The following is a 21,529-nucleotide window of genomic DNA, read 5'->3' on the forward strand; positions in this document are numbered from 1 at the left end:
CAAATTTTTGTTTTACCAAAACTAGTAAGACTATGGAATTTCCAAACATGAGCAATAGGAGGCATCCTTCTATTATAGAGAATGGAATTGTATTATGACAAAAGCTTTGGAATAAAATTGGTGAGCAAACTAGCACAATCCCCAGAGAGGAGCTTTTAATCCCAGAATGTTACTTTTGGGCATTAGGATACAAACATAACTGATGCTATGTTTAACAGAAGCCTTGCTATTACTTTAGTGACAAAAAGCATTTTGGCAATTAGGATAGACAACATTAAGACAAGTTAGAAGCCATGAATACTCCTGATGATAAACAACATAGTTATGAAACAAATTACAAAGCACTGCTTTCAGAATTTACAACATCCCAAGAAAATATAGAGTTGTGAATATTCATCTGTAACTAAAATCTAGACTTTAATTTTGCATTATAGCCAGCAGTTTTAGTCCATCCATTCTAAAACCATATTCTGCATCTCAGAGACAGATTCCTAACAGTTAAGTTCTTCTTCTTGACCTCGCATAGCAGGCAACAAAGTCAGTTAGAAACTGAAATGCTATAGTTCTTTCTGGCAGACTGCCCTGTCTGTGGAGCTCAGATACTTCTCTGCCTCAAAGACAGCACACAATAGTTCCTTAAATTTCTCTTCAAAACCAGCTGAGAGGCTTACCAGCAAGGACAGAAATTATATAAAATCTGCAGCTATGCTGCTTTTCACTATTCTGGAATAAATCTGCTTTGCCTGCAAGCAGTTGAACTAATCTGAAATAGAAATATTTGACCAAGTAGGATATTTTGGGCTGCCTTCATCACACAGTAAAAAAGGATCTAGTCGTCTTCAGCCACCTTTACAGATAAACATTAGGTGGACAGAGTTCCTGTACACACGATCCCTTAAAACCAAGGCATGTCTCAGCCATGGAAGAAAAGAACACTACCTACACAGTGCAACTGATTGCAGTTTAGCAGCTCTGCCCCAGAAGCATATAGTCCCAATACCTCTACAGTCGTCCTTGAGGAGGATCATATGCCTACAGAGCCTGAGCTCTGGAAGATTTTTAAACTGAATGATATGGCCCCTCTTACTAGAATTTTTCCCTAAAGCTGTCCAGGAAAATCCCCAATAAACTATTTCTAAATTGTAGAAGGACCCTGCAGTCCTTGAGGAGGAAACTGAATATGTTGGTCCTGATCCTTACTGTCTGTAAATTTTCTATTTTAGCCTGTCTGAGAATTGGTACTGAGAGAGAGTACTCCCACTCTGCCCCTCTCACTCACTCACTCACTCACTCTCACACACACACACACACACACGGAAAACTCTGTGGATGGTAATCATTGTAGTATCTGTACACCTCAAAAATACTAATGAATTTATCCCCTCCACACCTATGTGAGTTAACATACTCTTATCATCACTGCGTAGACGGGGAGCTGAAGTACTGAAGATCTTGCCCAATAAAGAACACTGTGGCAGAGTTGGGAGTTGAACCCAGATTTCCCAACTCCCAATACAGTGCCTTAACCACAAGGTTGTTTGCCTTTCCAGATGCTAACTTCACAAATTACGTAAATTCCTTGAAAGATGAACATTCCTCTTGAAGGATTCTTCAGTTTTTCGCGATCCAAGAAAGCCAGCATTCTCATATAGAAAGTCATGCTTCTCCTTGACACGTTCTAGAACTATTACCTGAAATGCATAACCAAATATATTTCTCTTTGGCTGTCTCTGCTGTAGGTTGGTTGATCTTCTGAAATCTTTCTAGAATCTGTTTTATCTGTCCTTTCTCTTTTTCATTCTAGGCTATGGAGACATTCTTTAATTTATGTATAAGATTGCTAGATGTATTCTGTTTCTGGAATATAGAAGAATGAATTTCCCCATATCGTTAATTTTTTGTAGTCAAAATACTTATTCACAAAGACCTGCCCAGAAGACAGAGCAAAGAGATACTGCAAATTTACAGTTGTATTGAACTTGCCCATTTTTTTCCTTAACTGTTGATAAAGAAAAATGATTGTGGGAAACTTGTTTCATTTGAACAATTCAAGTCAAGATGAGCATTTCAGAACTCTGCTCGAAGTATCAAAAAAACTAAGCCACCCAGAGAAGATGGAGTTGGCCAGAAAGCACCAAAATCTTCATCCATGGATTTGCAAGTGCTAAGGACTTGGGACAGAAATTTTACTTTGGGTTTGCACTACCAAAATCAAATTAATAGGCATGTTTTTAATATAACTTCCTCGTATTCCATTTTGGCTGAATCTTTCCTTGCTTGGTTTTAAAAGAAGCTTGAGCAAAATTGGTTGAGCTGTTTTCATAAAGTAAGCATCATAAAATACATTTCTTGCGTATTCTGAGCTGAAGTGTTGTCCTCTAACTTAATCAGCTCAAATGAGACGCTTCAGTTTAGCTTGTTATGTACATATCATTGAGACTTAAAAAGCAAGCCAGATTTTGGGGGAAAAAATAGTTCATTAGTTTTAAATGTGTGAAATCTGCAGTTTTGCGTGTGTGTGTTAGGGTTCTTTTTGTTTAACACACTTTAAAGATATATTTATTATAAAGTTGCAAATGCGATTGTGAGCTCTGGAAGCCAAATGGTTCCATATCAAGGAACTTGTAAATTCAGTACTGGGATGCTTTTGGGTTGTGGACTACTTTTGCAGGTTTATGGGGCTCTAACAGAGGTTGTAAACTTTGCAGGGGAAAGGCTCCAGGCTGGGGTGGGAGTTACTTAGCATATACCCACTGCTCAAGCTGGACAGAACTGATGGAGATTGATATTTTTCCCCCTAAGAATTGGGCAGTCAAATGCAAAAAACCCCTAATATTAGTGCAGTGGCCAATGCCAAGTGCCCCAGAGGGAATGAACAGAACAGACAGTTATCGAGTGATCCATCCCCTGTCGTCCATTCCCAGCTTCTGGCAAACAGAGGCTAGTGACACCATCTCTGTCAATCCAGGCTAAGAGCCATAGAATATTAGGGTTGGAAGGGAATTCAGGAGGTCATCTAGTCCCACCCCCTGCTCAAAGCAGGACCAATCCCCCACTAAATCATCCCAGCCAGGGCTTTGTCAAGCCTGACCTTAAAAACCTTTAAGGAAGGAGATTCCACCACCTCCCTAGGTAACCAATTCCAGTGCTTCACCACCCTCCTAGTGAAAAAGTTTTTCCTAATATCGAACCTAAACCTCCCCCACTGCAACTTGAGACCATTACTCCTTGTTCTGTGGTCTGGTACCACTGAGAACAGTCTAGATCCATCCTCTTTGGAACTCCCCTTCAGGTAGTTGAAAGCATCTGTCAAATTCCCCTTCATTCTTCTCTTCTGCAGACTGACTAATCCCAGTTCCCTCAGCCTCTCCTCATAAATCATGTGCCCCAGCCCCCTAATCATTTTAGTTGACCTCAGCAGGACTCTCTGCAATTTGTTCACATCCTTTCTGTAGTGGAGGGCCCAAAACTGGATGCAATACTCCAGATGTGGCCTCACCAACGCTGAATAGAGGGGAATGATCACGTCTCTCAATCTGCTGGCAATGCTCCTACTTATACAGCCCAAAATGCCCTTTTTGGCAACAAGGGCACACTGTTGACTCATATCCAGCTTCTCGTCCACTGTAACCCCTAGGTCCTTTTCTGCAGAGCTGCTGCCTAACCACTCGGTCCCTAGTCTGTAGCAGTGCATGGGATTCTTCTGTTCTAAGTGCAGGACTCCGCACTTTTCCTTGTTGAACCGCATCAGGTTTCTTTTGACCCAATCCTCTAATTTGTTTAGGTCCCTCTGTATCCTGTCCCTACCTTCTAGGGTATCTATCACTCCTCCTAGTTTAGTGTCATCTGCAAACTTGCTGAGGATGCAATCCACGCCAGTCTCCAGATCATTAATGAAGATATTGAATAAAACCGGCCCCAGGACCGACCCTTGGGGTACACCGCTTGATACCAGTGTCCAACTAGACATGGAGCCATTGATCACTATTGATGGACCTATCCTTCAAGAATTTATCTAGTTCTTTTTTAAACCCTGTTATAGTCTTGGCCTTCACAACATCCGCTGGCAAAGTGTTCCACAGGTTGACTGTGCATTGTGTGAAGAAATACTTCCTTTTAAATCTGCCGCCTATTAATTTCATTTGGTGACTCCTAGTTCTTGTGTTATGAGAAGGAGTAAATAACACTTGTTTGTTTACTTTTTCCACTCCAGTCATTGTTTTATAGACCTCTATCATATTCCCCCTTAGTCTCTTTTTTCCAAGATGAAAAGTCCCAATCTTATTAATCTCTCCTCATACAAAAGCCATTCCATACCCCTAATAATTTTTGTTGCCCTTTTCTGGATCTTTTCCAATTCTAATTATCTTTTTCGAGATGGGGCAACTACATCTGCATGCAGTTTTCAAGATGTGGGCATATGATGGATTTATATAGAGGCAATACAATATTTTCTGTCTTATTATCTTATCCCTTTCTTAATGATTCCCAACATTCTGTTAGCTTGTTTGACTGCCACTGCACATTGAGTGGATGTTTTCAGAGAGCTATTCACAATGACTCCAAGGTCTCTTTCTTAAGTAGTAACACCTAATTTAGACCCCATCATTTCATATGTATAGTTGGGATTATCTTTTCCAATTTGCATTTTGCATTTATCAACATTAAACTTCATCTGCCATTTTGTTGCTCAGTCACCCAGTTTTGAGAGATCCTTTTGTAGCTCTTTGCAGTCTGCCTGGGACTTAACTATCTTAAGTAGTTTTGTATCATCTGCAAATTTTGCCACCTCACTGTTTACCCCTTTTTCCAGATCATTTATAAATATGTTGAATAGTACTGGTCCCAGTACAGACCTCTGGGGGACACCACTATTTACCTCTCTCCATTTTGATAACTGACCATTTATTTCTACCCTTTCTTTCCTATCTTTTTAACTAGTTACTGATTCAGGAGAGGACTTTTCCCTCTTACCCTATGACAGTTAACTTTGCTTTAAGAGCCTTTGGTGAGCGACCTTGTCAAAGGCTTTCTGAAAATCTTAAGTATACTATATCCACTGGATCCCCCTTGTGCATATGCTTGTTGATCCCGTCTCCTCAAAGAATTCTAGTAGATTAGTGAGGCATGATTTTCTTTTACATAAACCATGTTGACTCTTCCCCAACAAATCATGTTCCGCTACAAGTCTGACAATTTTTTGTTCTTTACAATAGTTTCAACCAGTTTGCCCGATACTGATTGTTTAGCAGTCTTCCTGCATCTGATGTACTTACCATTGTTTTTGCTATTACTTTTTCAGTCTTGGGCTAGCTGTTGTTAATTATATTTTTACACTTCTTTTGCCAGAGTTTATGCTCCTTTATGAATTATCCTCTATAGGATTTAACTTCCACTTTTTAAAGGATGCCTGTTTGCTTCTGACTGCTTCTTTTACTTTGTTATTTAGCCATGGTGGCACATTTTTGGTTCTCTTACTAGATTTTTTAATTTGGGATATACATTTAAGTTGAGCCTCTATTATGGTGTCTTAAAAAGTTTCCATGCAGCTTGCAGGGATTTCACTTTTCGCACTGTACCTTTTTAATATTTGTTTAACTAACTTCCTCATTTTTGTGTAGTTCCCCTTTCTGAAATTAAATGCTCCCATGTTGGGCTGCTGTGGATTTTTCTCCACCACAGAGATCTTAAATTTAATTATATTATGGTCACTGTTACCAAGCAGTCCAGCTATATTCACCTCTTGGACCAGATCCTGGGCTCCACTTAGGACTAAATCAAGAATTGCCTTTCCTCTTGTGGGTATGGAATAACAACTAACTGAAATTCACAACTTTGTGTTCTATTATTCGTTGCCTCTTAAATCGTGAGGCTAGGTCAGTCTGATGTTCCTTAGTAGTTAGTTTAAAAGTGTAGTGTTAGAATTCAGCATACAGTTTAACTTCTGCTGGCATAGAGACAGAAATATTCTTACTACTTGGTTGGTAGTTAAAAACTGTGAATACAATCTGTTAAGAAAGCAGCTTGGGAATTAATAATTATTTTATAGTAACTTGATCTTAGATACTTTCTGGTGTTGATACACTGATAAATGACAGACTAAAATTGGCTGAAAAACTGTTGTCCAACTAGCTGCATAGTAGTGTATCAATAATATAGGGAAACTTGAGTTTAAAAAAAGTAGAACTGGGACTCTTGGTTTGAAAAGTCTGTAGTTGATTTATTGTTGATGTGCAAAAAAAAAAAAAGTATCCAAACACATGCCTGTGTATGTGTGTGTGTCATCGGTAGTTTCATGTAAAAATCAGTGTAACTGGTGTTTAGTCTCACACTTATGCCCATAAAGCTCTCTTAAAAATCAAATAATAATTTTTAAAAAAATGGTATGTTAAATTTTATGATAAACATGATCAGTTGAACTCCCAATGCTTACCCAAAATCAGTATTTAGAATAAGAGCAGCTAAGCCCAGACAAGAGTGAGATGGTACTGTTTGTAAAAGGGAAGTACCTCAAAGGACTTCTTGCTTCTATAACATTACCACTTGTTGATGGCATCTGCTCTGAGATTGTCAAGTCGTCCGCAGCCTTGGAGTGCTTTTACACTCAATTCTGTTGGAAGCCAAAATAGCTATGGTTGCAAAAATGCCCACCTCCTTCTGTGGCAGGCAAGGAGATTGTGGTTAGTCCACTGGTTACAGAACTTGCAACAGAGATTCATACACTGGTGATATGCCGTGTCAGTCCCAGGATATTATAGAGAAAAGGAGGACAAGGTAATGTTGTTTTTTTTTAGTTGGATCTGCTTCTGTTGATGGGAGAGAGACAAGCTTCTAAGCCATGCAGAGCTCTTCTTCTTGAGCACAAGAGATGGAGTTTTCAAGGGAACAAGACAAAGACGATATGAAATTCACTGCCTGAAAAGAGATCAGAAAGTACCATGGAATTCAATGTTGAAAACTAAATACAAAACGCATCTTTGTCAGTAGTTTTTCTCACACAGATACACAGCTCCTTTCATCACCTTTGCTAAAAACACAGACAAAGAAGCAAACCACTATATTTATTAATTCTAGCTGGTGGGAAGGAAGACAGTTCTTTTGTGTTTTAATTTTTGGCATATAAACCGATACTGTGGTGAGGGATGCCATATGAGAACTTATAGAGACAGGAAAAATGGACCTTTGTCTCCTGTGTCCTTGAGATGGGGAACTGAGCTTTGTGATTCACATGCTACATACATGAGAAATGACACGATTGATTAATAAGATGCAGAAATGTTTCAAAAGATATACATATAATAAGAGAAGGCTCTTTGGAGCATTGAGAGAAACTGAGTTTGTGAGGAATTGAAAGTGTTTTCTTGGCTATTTTTAGAAGTCTTTCTATATTTCACCTGATAGCTTATATGTTTTAAATCATGACTCACATAAATAAATGCAGGATTTTGGTTCATAAGAATAGCCTACTTGCTTGTAGATAGGATTTTGTTTATTTGAATAAATGTGAAATACTGACCATAGCTTTATACTTTAGATATGCAGCATGTCTTAATGGTAATAGCAGAGATGCTTGTTGGTAACAGATTCATAATATCTGATATTTCCAGCATGATTATAGTGAAACAACAAAATACAACAGACTAAAACAAGTACAGTTGGCACCTTAGAACCATGTAGGATTTTAAACGGACAGAAAATTAATTTTGAATGTAATGTATGACTTTGTATTTCAGGGTCAGATAACACTAATGGATGTCCCAGTATTTAAAGCTATTCAGCCAGAGGTGAGTAGTTCATGGGTTTTGTTTTCAATTTTAATGAAAAGGGTCAAGATCTTGTGATGTCAACCAACAAACATAAATTCTGGAACTGGAGAATATGTATGCTCAATTACCCTGAGTTTCCATTTCTTTGAAGCAGATGGCTTTAAAACATCATGAGGATATCTGGATCTAATAATGGTGTGTTTGGGAAAAACTGTTGGAATTTAAACACAGTCAAGTAATGGTAAAAGAAAGTGTCTGTCTGAATATTTCTTTTGCAGTGTTAAACATCTGTAGTTAAATATATGTTATAATACTTTAAAAGTTCCAACTTTTCTTACTAGTTGAAAGACACATTTTGTTATATTGGTAGTATATTGTCTTTGGACCTAAATGACAATAAATATGATCATAATACGCTTTTTGTACATTGACTGTATACTGATTGGCCCATTTGAATTTTCAGTGTCTGTTTTAAATTTCCATATAACAAATGAGCTACATTGCCTGTCTTATTGCTAGTTTTCTGATTTACATAGAATACCATACACCTGAATGTAAATGAAGTAGGTGATGAAAAGGAAATAGTGGATACAAGTAGGAGTAGTACCCAAAAACATACATCAGCAGTTGAGTGCTTCATTCTTTTTTCTACCCAAAGCACATAAACAGTGAAGATTATAGTATTGTTCTACCCTGCCTGATAGAAGTGTAGAATAATGGGATGCCTTCCATATGGTGAATCCCTTTCTCTCTCCCAAAAATCCACTCTGTGGTGCTGAAGGAGGTCTGCCTGGACCAACTGGGATGTGGCCCAAAAGAAGGTGATGGGAAGAGACTGAGTGATGTTACCATTTCCACTACAGATGCAGCATGAGAGCATAAGGAGCTTTTATATCTAAGACTGAGTAGTCAACAGAATTCTGCCACTGGCCATTCCAGTGTTAGATGTTTAGGTCTGCATTTAATGTAGCTTGGTCCATTGTTGGTACTATTTTCAGCTGTTGATGCCTTGTTCCAGTGCTGTCTCATGCAGTTCCTCCATCACTTAACTTGTCTTCTTTTAACATGACCTAACTTCTGGGCCACTTCATCTAATTTGGCTTATTTTCTGATTAGTGGCTTGTTTCATTTCTGTCTGTGGGAATTGTGGTTCATTTACAATAGATTAATTGCAGTTACAGCTGAATGCACAGTTCCAACAGTCCTGGGTTTTGTGGGACTGTTATGCTTTGACTCACAAAATCCCCTATCCTGGTTGAAGTGGGGCCTGAACAGTACTGTAACCCCAAACACCAGGGGCCAAATCACAGTGCCTGGAGCAGGGAGCCGAGCTCAGGCATCACTGGGGACAGGAGTGGTAGGAGCCATTTCTACAGAGCAAGCTCACTCTGCAACTCCCTACCCACCCTGTGTGGCCATGACACAAGCCCCCCCTTTCTCACATTGGTACCTTCTTTGCGTATTGTCAAATCTACAGTGAAAGTGTTTTTAAAATGAACATGAGCTGGGTCATCATCCAAGACTATCTGCTATAACATGAAATATGTGGCAGACTGCAGATAAAACAGAGCAGGAAGCATACAATTCTCCCCCAAGGAGTTCAGTCACAAATGTAATTAAAGCATTTTTTTAACGAGCGTCATCAGCATGGAAGCATGTCCTCTGGAATGATAGCCAAAGCATGAAGGGGCATATGAATGTTTAGCATATCTGGCATATAAATACCTTGCAATTCCGGCTACAGAAGTACCATGCGAATGCCTGTTCTCACTTTCAGGTGACATTGTAAATAAGAAGCGGGCAGCATTATTTCCCGTAAATGTAAACAAACTTGTTTGTCTAAGCGGTTGGCTGAACAAGAAGTAAGACTGAGTGGACTTGCAGGTTCTGAAGTTTTACATTGTTTTGTTTTTGAGTGCAGTTATGTAACAAAAAAAATCTACATTTGTAAGTTGCGCTTTCACGATAGAGATTGCACTACAGTACATATATGAGGTGAATTGAAAAATTCTGTCTTTTGTTTATCATTTTTACAGTGCAAATATTTGTAATCAAAAACAATATACACTTTGATTTCATTACAACACAGAATACAATATATATGAAAATGTAGAAAAACATCCAAAATATTTAATAAATTTCAATTGGTTTTCTGTTTAACAGTGCGATTAAAACTGTGATTAGTAGAGAGAAATTTTTTAAATCACGATTAATTTTTTTAATTGCGTGAGTTAACTGCAATTAATCGACAGCCCTAATTTTTAAATTTTTAGTTTTTCTTTCAGCTTGTCTACACTAACAGTTTGTGGCAAGCTAGAGAGTGAGTATACCCTGCACTAGGCTGCCATGGACTGTGTAGACAAGTCTTTAGAATCATAGAATTGTAGGACTGGAAGGGACCTCAAGAGGTCATCAGTAGAGCTCTGTGTCTGTCATGGAGGTTGCGGAAGTCACGGATTCCATGACTTTCCGCGACCTCCGTGTCTTTTGCAGTGGCCAGTGTGGCTGACACCAGGGCTGCCCAAGCAGCTGGCCCCAAGGACAGCAACACCAGCTGTTGCTGGAGCAGTCCAGGGGACAGCCACATCCACTGCTGCAACAGTTCCCGGGCAGCCGGCCAGAGCAGCCGTGGCCCCAGGCAGTGGTCCCCAGCTGCAGCAGCTGTGGTCCATTGGATTACCGCAGGTGGCCGTCCAGAGCTGCTGTGGCCCACCAGGCTGCCATCCCCGGCCTGGGGGCTGGGCAGAGCTGCTGCGGTCCACTGGCCCCAGACAGTGATCCCCAGGTGGCAGGCTGGACCAGTTGCGGTCCGTGGCCCCTGGCAGCTGGTGCTGCTGGCCCCCAGCTGTGGCCCGCCCAGACATCCCATCAGCCGTGCCATCCTCCCAAGTTATACTAAAAATACCTGTGATTAAAAGTAATGGACAGGTCACGGGCCATTAATTTTTGTTTGCCTGTGACCTGTCCAAGACTTTTACTCAGAATACCCGTGACTAAGTTGTAGCCTAGTCATCTAGTGCAGTCCCCTGTATTCAGGGCAGGATTAAGTATTATCTAGATCATCCCTGACAGGTGTTTGTCTAACCTGCTCTTAAAAATATTCAATGATGCAGTGTTCACAGCCTCCTTAGGCAATTTATTGCAGTGCTTAACTACACTGACAGGAATTTTTTCCTAATGTCCAACCTAAACTGCCCTTTCTGCAATTTAAGCTCATTGCTTCTTGTCCTATCCTTGGAGGTTAAGAAAAACAGTTTTTCTGCCTCCTCCTTCTAACAACATTTTATGTACGTGAAATCTGTTATCATGTCCCTTCTCAGTCATCTCTTCTCTTTGAAAATATTGGGTTTGTTTTGTCTAATCTTTCCACATAAGTCATATTTTTAGACATTTAATAATTTTTGTTGCTATTCTCATTTAATCATTTTGTTTCTCTTAGCACAGATTAAATCTAAATTTCGGAATATTCTTTACTGTGTAGAAATATTTTTAATTAAGTTCTAAATGCTTGCTGTTTAAGTGACATCAGAATTTGATTTCTCTCACATAAGCTTAATTATCTGACAAAATCCAGAGCTGAATATCTACATTTTTATGGTAATTTTTTGTGGTAGTTATCTTCTGGCATCGAAATCAGTGGAGAAACTCAACCGACATACTTAAACACATCTAGAGCCTTTTGCCTAGATCTAGCATTGTAAATATATCTCAGAGCTAATTCTTCCTGTCCTATGTTCAGGATATATATAAATATTCAAATATTTACCATAGTTATGTAGTCAACAGTGAAACGTAAAAAGTTTTAGAAGAGGTAACTTTTGAGGGCTGGCTCATGTCAACATTTTTCTCCTAGAAGCAGATATATTCTTACAACCATTTGAGTGTGTATTTTTCTAAATTATTAAGAAAATTTTAAGCTCTTGGATAGACATCTAGATGGCATATCACTCTCAAGCATCTCCTCCAAGGACCTAGGTGGTAATGATATGGCGGGGTGTGTGTGTGTCTGTTTCTCCTATTAAATATTTAACTTTTTTCTTGACAATAAGTAATCAAAGTGAAAAAACCTAAAATATCTTAACCTTTCTTCCGCCTCCTTTAGTCCCTTCTTTTTGGGTGGAATGTATTACAGAACATTAGTTTCATCCCTCAGTTGATTCTGAGTATTGCTGTTTGTGAGATGTGGCTATCTGGTGCTTATGAACTTAAGGAACCTTATAATGAAGTATTTTTTGTTTGGACTGCACTATAAGCCCCTCATGACACCAAACATTCGGAAAGGAGGTTATAAACAGTAGTGCAGTTCCCCAGCCACTTCAGAGTGTTTGGCTTTGGCTAGCACAACACTGTGTATCACCTTCTCCCTCGGAGACAGAGGTCCTATATGTTTCAAAAGAGGAAGATACGAAAAGCTAACTTCTATCAGGGTAACACTAGATATCTTCTGATGCCTCCTGTGCTGTCACATCATTCTTTGCTACATCTCTTCTTTGCAAAACACTGACTTGAAGAATGTCTTTTAGGCTTTAGATGCAGACACCATATTCAGATAGAAGCTAGATTTAAGCACTCTTTGATAAGGTGAAACTCTTCAATCAGTTGCTAGAAAAAGCCCCAAGGATTCCTAATATCTGAATAAAATTACTGTACCATATATTGTTAAGAGACTCTTAATGGCGTTTCAGGTCATTCTTTTGCAACTCTCACTCTTGTGAAAACCTCCAGTCTCTTTGATTCACTTTTGCAAAGAAATTCATCCCTCAACGCCAGAGGGGGTGCTCTTCATCAGACAAGCTGTACTGGTTCAGGTGCACCTTCTCTTGTAAAGAAGACTCTAGTTTCAACAGGTGGGCTCTTGAACTTCTCAGACAAGGCAAACCTGTGGATTCTCAAGATCCACCGCCTTTACATTTTTTCTTCTCCCCTCCCTGAAGACCACTTAAAAAAGACATGTGTTTTTAAAATTTTAAATTTGTTAGTCTCTAAGGTGTCACAAGTACTCCTTTTCTTTTTGTGAATACAGACTAACACGGCTGCTACTCTGAAACCTGTCATTAAGTGATGGTGTAGACCTGCCCTGAGAAAGTTTGAATAGATGGAATTATTATATATCTGCTAATAAGTAATTTTTCCTTCCTTAAGGGGTGGAGGGAATAGAGCTAATGTATGAACATACATCTGTTGCAGAAAATTTCACTCGTATGAAAGCAATCAATCTTGATTTTCATTGCTTGGATAAGAATAGAAGGTAGAATTACCAGAGTCAATCCTACTTTTCTTTTCTTGAATAAACACATGGCTGAGTACTTTCCTCTTTAGTGATTTTTACTCTCTATAGTAGTGGTTTTCAAACCATGGGTCGCGACCCAGAACTGGGTAGTGGAATGGAAGAGACTGGGTTGCGGCGGCTCTGGTCAGCACCTCTGACCGAGCCATTAAAAGTGCCATCGGCAATGCTGCCTGGCTGAGGCAGGCTAGTCCCTACCTGTTCCGGCAATGTGCTGCCCCCCAGAAGTGGCCAGTAGCAGGTCTTGCTCTTAGGGATGGGGGAGGGGGGTGGCGGCGGGGCACAGGGTTCCGTGTGCTGCCCCGAGCACTGGCTCTGCACTCTGGCCAATGGGAGCTGGCGGGGGGGGGGGGGCGGTGCCTGCGGGTGAGAACCACTTGCATGCCTCTGCCTAGTATCCAGACCTGCTGCTGGCCGCTTCCAGGACACAGCGTGGTCCGCAGTGCCAGGACGGGCAGGAAGCCTGCCTCTTCACCCTGCTGCACTGCAGACCAGGAGCCACCTGAGCTAAGCCCACGCCCCAATCCCCTGCCCCAGCCCTGAGCCCCACCCCAAGCCTAGAGCCCCTTGCACCCCAAGCCCCTCATCCCCAGCCCCACCCAGAGGTTGCACCCCAGCCCACAACCCCCTCCTATACCCTGAACCCCTCATTCCTGGCCTCACGCCCCAACCCTCACTTAAACAGTTTCTGCTACCCGTTCAGAAGGACATCTTGCTTAAAAACATTTTCTGTAATGGTTTCATTTTTTAATGTAGACTGGGCTGTAGATTCTCCAGACAACTTGGTTTATTTCAAGGCTGAATCAGGTTCCCTACTCCAGTGTTGGGAGATTTCCACATGACTAGCATGTATTGACATTTGACAAAAATTGTGATCCTTTTCTTCAGATAATGAAGTACCCTGGTGCCTTTTAGAATGAAGATTTAGTGCTATTTGAGTTGGAATTATATGTTTGATGCACCATAACTGGATATTTGGCCTGCAACTGCTTTGGATAGGTCTACTAATGTGAGTGGAACTGATAAAATGGGATCCTCCCTTTTTTTTATTTTAACTCAGTTTGTAGATATTCAGTGAGGCCAGTACTTGAACAGAACAGGACTGTTCTGGTTCCAACTTTTGATGCACAAGATACTTACTGTTTTGAGATGTCCTTTCAAACCATCACAAGCCAGTCACAGGACACAATTTTATATCCATGATTCTCAATTTTTTTTCTCACTTTCCAGGTAAATAAGACATACATTACCAATTTATTGAATTTTAGGAAGTTTTCTGTCACGCTGGAGAATGTAACCCCTTAAAAGGGATATTTTTCATCATATTAGAGCATTTGCATCAATTCATGTTTTGCATTTGGCTGTTTAAAGCTGTATATCTTTGTCCACTTCATGTCCACCAAACTGTGATGGATATTTCCTGTTCTTGGAGAACTTTGAGGCAGATCACACCTTACGGTTGGTGTGAGGGTTAGGACCACTCCTTTTGATGCCTTTTCAAAATTCTGTCTTCATATAGCACAAATAACGGCACACAGTCCTCCTTGGAAATATAAATGACTATCTTCCCACAGTTCCTCTGTCAAAACTCATTAAGCTACAGTTGTTAGATAAACGTTATATAAATAGACTTGAATGGAATATGCTTAAATGAAAACTACCTCATTTCAGGGAGAAAACTAGTCAATCACATCTGCCACTATCGATGAAGTAAAACATACTCTAATGGGACAGAACCGTACAAATCCTGGACTAGACATCGAAATAGTCTCACTGGAATTAATGTTCTAAGAAAGGTGGATAAACATATAGATTTCCAAGTACCCATTGCAAGATGATGAACAATGAAAAATTATTATTCATGAAAACCACCATTTCACCCAGAAAAAAGAAAAGGAGTACTTGTGGCACCTTGGAGACTAACAAATTTATTTGAGCATAAGCTTTCGTGAGCTACAGCTCACTTCATCGGATGCATGCAGTGGAAAATATAGTAGGGAGATTTATATACACAGAGAACATGAAACAATGGGTGTTACCATACACACTGTAACAAGAGTGATCAGGTAAGGTGAGCTGTTACCAGCAGGAGAGCTGGGGGGGAGAAACCTTTTGTAGTGATGATCAAGGTGGGCCATTTCCATCAGTTGACAAGAACGTGTGAGGAACAGTGGGGGGGAATAGTTTTACTTTGTGTAATGACTCATCCACTCCCAGTCTTTATTCAAGCCTAAGTTAATTGTATCCAGTTTGCAAATTAATTCCAATTCAGCAGTCTCTTGTTAGTCTGTCTTTGAAGTTTTTTTTGTTGAAGAATTGCCAATGAAACCTGTCATTTCACCCAGGAGTCTTTCCTGGATCTGAGCTTTTTATTGCAAGGCTTGTGAATATCTGAGGTCTAGAATTTTGACCTTTCAGGGCAGTAATAGGAACACTTCTACTGTCAAGCATCACATGCCACTATCCACAGGCTATAAATACTGTATCTCCAGAATTCAAGTCCAATCCTCTTTATCCATAGATGGCGAATGTGTTACTATATTCTGTCTCTAGCCCTACGTGTGTCTTTTCAGTTCCCACATTCCAGTTATGTTCCAAAACTTTTTTGCCTCTGTTCCTTTTATCTATGTGCCACGTTGGCTTTGGTTCTCTTTTCTTGACACCTTGCAATCTTTGCTAGATCTTTTCCAGAGTTCATTCATTGTATTTCCTGTTACCATTTATGGCAGGGGTGGCCAACCTGAGCCTGAGAAGGAGCCAGAATTTACCAATGTACATTGCCAAAGAGCCACAGTAATATGTCAGCAGCCCCCCCGTCAATTTCCCCCCACTGCACTTCCCACTCACTGGCAGCCCCGCCGATCAATGCCTCTCTCTCCCTCCCCTACCTCCTGATCATCTGTTTTGTGGCGAGCAGGTGGCTCTGGGGGCGGGGAAGGGGAGGAGCGAGGGCACACCAAACTCAGGGGAAGAGGTGGAGTGGGGTCAGGGCCTGTGGCAGAACCAGGGGTTGAGCAGTGGGCAGCCCCGGCACATTGGAAAGTTGGCACCTGTAGCTCCAGCCCCAGAGTCAATACCTATACAAGGAGTCGCATATTAACTTCTGAAGAGCTGTATTTGTCTCTGGAGCCGCTGGTTGGCCACCCCTGGTTTATGGTGTCGCTTTTTTGTTTGTTTTAACAGGTATGTATTCAAAAGAGGAAGGAAGGGAATTTATGCTCCTCAACGCTTCTTCATACAACAGATACGAGGTTGACACAGCCACACGTATTATCTGTCTAGGTTCACCTATCACATAGAGGTAGGGAGGGGAGCGTTGAGACTTGGTCCTGTCTACACTGGCAAGTTGCTGTGCAGTAAAGCAGATTTCTGCGCAGTAACTCCTGAGGTGTACACACTGCCAAGCCACTTACTGTGCAGAAACTACACAGTTGTAGTGCTCTTAAAAAACAAAACAAAAAACCAAAAAACAAACCCCAACAAGAGGCATAGAGCTTTCTGTGCCGGGGCTACAGCACTGTGATGCCAACTTAGGCATCGTGGCAATTACAGCACTGCGATTGGCCTCCGGGAGGTGTCCCACAATTCCTGTTCTCACCTCTCTGATCATTGGTTTGAACTCTACTGCCCTGCCCTCAGTCCGGGAAGAAAGTCCCTGCTTGCAGCTTTTAAAAACAGGCCAGTGTTCCGAAAGATGGGTGCATCATGCACCTTTCCGGACCAGCCTGTATTAATGTCCGTGAAATGCCCATGGTGATCCACAAGTGCCTGGAGAACCATTGAGAAATACCCCTAGCTATTAATGTACTCTGTGGCTAGGTGGTCTGGTGCCAGAATTGGAATCTGCATGCCATCTATCGCCCCTTTGCAGTTAAGGAAGCCCATTTGTGCAAAGCCATCCACAATGTCACGCACGTTGCCCAGAATCACGGTCTTTCGGAGTAGGATGCGATTAATGGCCCTGCACGCTTGCATCAACATGAGTCCAACGGTAGACTTTCCTACTCCGAACTGGTTAGCAACTGACTGGTAGCAGTCTGGAGTAGCCAGCTTCCACAGTGCAATCGCTATACGCTTCTCCAGCGACAGGGCAGCTCTCATTCTCGTGTTCTTGTGTGCCGTAAGGCTGGTGCAAGCTCATCACACAGTCCCATGAATGTGGCTTCCCTCATGCGAAAGTTCTGCAGCCACTGCTCGTCATTCCAGACGTTCAGGACGATGTGATCTCACCACTCAGTGCTTGTTTCCTGAGCCCAAAAGTGGCCTTCCACTATGGTCAGCACCTCTTTGAATGCCCCAAGCAATCTCGTGTTGTACCTACTTCATGTGGTGAGATCCATGTTGAACTCCTCTTGCCTTTGCAGTTTAAGGAATAACTCCACTGCCACTCGTGACGTGTTGGTCAGAGCGAGCAGCATACTGATCAACAGTTCGGGATCCATTCCTGCAGACCGAAGAGGCAGGACGTGCAATACACAAACCGTTTAAAGATGGTGCCAAATACAGAAAGAAGCACAGGGAGTGCTGGGATGCGAAGCAATGCATCACGGGGCATTGGGACAGGACCCAGGATGCCCCATGATCCCCTCCACCTTCCTATAACTCTTAGCAGCAGAAGAGGAAGAGGTGCTCTGTGGGATTGCTGCCCAGAGTGCAACGCTCCAAATACAGCTGCAAGTGTGAACACACTATTGAGCAGGCAGCTGTCAGTGTGAACATACAACAGCAGTTTTCCTTCTGCGCTCGCTGAGCAGTGCTGTAACTGCCAGCGCTGTAACTTTGCCACTGTATATGTGCCCTTAATGATCAGATGTCATTCTGTGCCCTTAAAAAGATTTGGGTAATGCCTTTGATCCTCCTTGAGGCATTCCAATAAGACTTCTTAAGTCAGCTACAAAGGCTGGCCTGGAATACTTCGAAGAAGAATTTTTTTCAAGTATAAACCTGATTCAGTCAGATTGCAAAGTGCTGAGACTCCATGCTAGTACTACCCATGCAAGTCTGAGGCACACACTTAAAAATGTGGCACCATTTGATTCTTAATGTATGTATAATGGTGCTTTTTCATTAACCCATGACTCTTCTCCTCTCCCTCACCTTTCTTGGACTTGGAAGTCTTTCTTCTGCTTCCATCAGCTATTCCTTCAAACTGCTCCCTTGACATCATTCCCCAGCTGATCTTCTTTGCTCCTATCTTCTCCTCCAGGCATGCTTCTCATACACCACTCTACTCATTTAGCATGTCTTCTTCAGACTTCAAATATACCACTGTCGAAAACAAACGAGCCTTGCCCTGTCTTCATCTCACCTCCCTCTGGGCCCCCTTCACCTTCATTTTTCCATTTGGCTAGGATTCCTCTCCCATCTGTTTAGGTGCCCTCTCCAAGTCTTGAAACCTTCTCTGCTAAAGTTGTTAGACCTTTTTGAACACTAAATACATTCTGTGTTCAAGTGAATGCAGCTTCCATGTGATATATTTTATGCATGTCAAAACATCAAGACTAGGGGATGATTTAGATAGGGTGGAAAAAATAATATAACAAGGAATAATGGGATAAATTTCAGGAAATTTTTTTTAGGCTAAATGTCAGGAGGATTTCCTTAAACTACAAAATTTTTAGGCTGTGGACAAGTTTTCAAAGGGAAATGGTAAAAGGCTCATGGATTCTGACCTTAAAAATGTAGACTGAATAGAACACTAGAATACGCACCAAGGAAGTGAGCCTGTGTTGTCATGGGAATGGTCTAGATGGGCTACAGTAATAATAATTAGGGATAATGGTAGCATGACAAATGGGAATGAGGATATAGAGGTAGATATTACCATATCTGAGGTAGAAGCGAAACTGAAACAGCTTAATGGGACTAAATCGGGGGGCCCAGATAATCTTCATCCAAGAATATTAAAGGAATTGGCACCTGAAATTGCAAGCCCATTAGCAAGAATTTTTAATGAATCTGTAAACTCAGGAGTAGTACCGAATGATTGGAGAATTGCTAATATAGTTCCTATTTTTAAGAAAGGAAAAAAAAGTGATCCGGGTAACTACAGGCCAGTTAGTTTGACATCTGTAGTATGCAAGGTCCTGGAAAAAATTTTGAAGGAGAAATTAGTTAAGGACATTGAAGTCAATGGTAAATGGGACAAAATACAACATGGTTTTACAAAAGGTAGATCATGCCAAACCAACCTAATCTCCTTTTTTGAAAAGGTAACAGATTTTTTTAGATAAAGGAAATGCAGTGGATCTAATTTACCTAAATTTCAGTAAGGCATTTGATACCGTGCCACATGGGGAATTATTAGTTAAATCGGAGAAGATGGGGATCAATATGAACATCAAAAGGTGGATAAGGAATTGGTTAAAGGGGAGACTGCAACGGGTCCTACTGAAAGGCGAACTGTCAGGTTGGAGGGAGGTTACCAGTGGAGTTCCTCAGGGATCGGTTTTGGGACCAATCTTATTTAATCTTTTTATTACTGACCTTGGCACAAAAAGTGGGAGTGTGCTAATAAAGTTTGCAGATGATACAAAGCTGGGAGGTATTGCCAATTCGGAGAAGGATCGGGATATTATACAGGAGGATCTGGATGACCTTGTAAACTGGAGTAATAGTAATAGGATGAAATTTAATAGTGAGAAGTGTAAGGTTATGCATTTAGGGATTAATAACAAGAATTTTAGTTATAAGTTGGGGACGCATCAATTAGAAGTAACGGAAGAAGAGAAGGACCTTGGAGTATTGGTTGATCATAGGCTGACTATGAGCTGCCAATGTGATATGGCTGTGAAAAAAGCTAATGCGGTTTTGGGATGCATCAGGAGAGGCATTTCCAATAGGGATAAGGAGGTTTTAGTACCGTTATACAAGGCACTGGTGAGACCTCACCTAGAATACTGTGTGCAGTTCTGGTCTCCCATGTTTAAAAAGGATGAATTCAAACTGGAGCAGGTACAGAGAAGGGCTACTAGGATGATCCAAGGAATGGAAAACTTGTCTTATGAAAGGAGACTTAAGGAACTTGGCTTGTTTAGCCTAACTAAAAGAAGGTTGAGGGGAGATATGATTGCTTTCTATAAATATATCAGAGGGATAAATACAGGAGAGGGAGAGGAATTATTTCAGCTCAGCACCAATGTGGACACAAGAACAAATGGGTATAAACTGGCCACCAGGAAGTTTAGACTTGAAATCAGACGAAGGTTTTTAACCATCAGAGGAGTGAAGTTTTGGAATAGCCTTCCAAGGGAAGCTGTGGGGGCAAAAGATCTATCTGGTTTTAAGATTCTACTCGATAAGTTTATGGAGGAGATGGTATGATGGGATAATGGGATTTTGGTAAGTAATTGAACTTTAAATATTCAAGGTAAATAGGCCAAATCCCCTGAGATGGGATATTAGATGGATGGGATCTGAGTTACCCAGGAAAGAATTTTCTGTAGTATCTGGCTGGTGAATCTTGCCCATATGCTCAGGGTTTAGCTGATCGCCATATTTGGGGTCGGGAAGGAATTTTCCTCCAGGGCAGATTGGAGAGGCCCTGGAGGTTTTTCACCTTCCTCTGTAGCATGGGACATGGTTGACTTGAGGGAGGCTTCTCTGCTCCTTGAAGTCTTTAAACCATGATTTAAGGACTTCAATAGCTCAGACATGGGTGAGGTTTTTCATAGGAGTGGGTGGGTGAGATTCTGTGGCCTGCGCTGTGCAGGAGGTCGGACTAGATGATCAGAATGGTCCCTTCTGACCTTAGTATCTATGAATAATTAGAGATGGGGGGGGGAAGCTATTTACAGGAGTTCTGACTTAAATCTTCACAATATTGCCTTTGCAATTGGATTATAATGTCATGATACTGTCTATTTTTAGTAAAGGTAATAACTTGAGTGCTTGAAGTCAAGTTACTTGCTTGGAAAAGGCAGAACTTTAAATATGTTATTGGGGACCACAGTGATTGGTTTTCTGTTTAGTTTCTGTGAATTTGTTTGTCTTTTGAAATTTATACTTTGCATCTGAATAAATGGCTTGGTGTGAGATCAGTTGCTAAAATCGTATGAAAACAAGTATTAGGCAATGTTAGAGTGGTACTGCCCTACAATATTAATCTTCATAAATAGTTTACAGTTTGAATTTTATTGTGGCGGGAAAAATGTATTCATTGATTATATATGAAATGCCATATCATCAGACATGCAGTTATATGAATGATATGCAACTCTTGTGTGGATTATAGTCTTGAAATTAAAGGCCCAGTCTCTTTAACTGGCAAATAAATGAAAATATTCCTATAAAAACATATTTTTCTGTTCTTCTAAGACTGGGTAGGCAACCTATGGCACTCTCACTGCCCGGGTCCTGGCCACCGGTCCAGGGGGCTCTGCATTTTAATTTAATTTTAAAGGAAGCTTCTTAAACATTTTAGAAACCTTATTTACTTTTACATGCAACAATAGTTTAGTTATATATTATAGACTTG

The 21,529-nt window shown here is 40.9% G+C and overlaps 1 protein-coding gene across 17 annotated transcripts in view; it reads left to right on the forward strand.

The window, feature by feature from the left end:
• RALGPS2 (Ral GEF with PH domain and SH3 binding motif 2) overlaps window positions 1-21,529 on the forward strand; it is a 275,554-nt gene that overhangs the window by 78,178 nt on the left and 175,847 nt on the right. For 13 of the 17 annotated variants that reach the window (XM_038412443.2, XM_043491442.1, XM_038412449.2 and 10 more), the window contains one exon: window positions 7,734-7,784. The exons of the other annotated variants lie outside the window; for them this stretch is intronic. In XM_038412443.2, coding sequence (XP_038268371.1) covers window positions 7,734-7,784 — 51 coding nt within the window. The remainder of the gene's footprint in view (window positions 1-7,733; window positions 7,785-21,529) is intronic. 17 annotated transcript variants of the gene reach the window in all.

The sequence above is a fragment of the Dermochelys coriacea genome, chromosome 8 (assembly GCF_009764565.3).
Source record: "Dermochelys coriacea isolate rDerCor1 chromosome 8, rDerCor1.pri.v4, whole genome shotgun sequence".
Taxonomy (NCBI): domain Eukaryota; kingdom Metazoa; phylum Chordata; order Testudines; family Dermochelyidae; genus Dermochelys; species Dermochelys coriacea.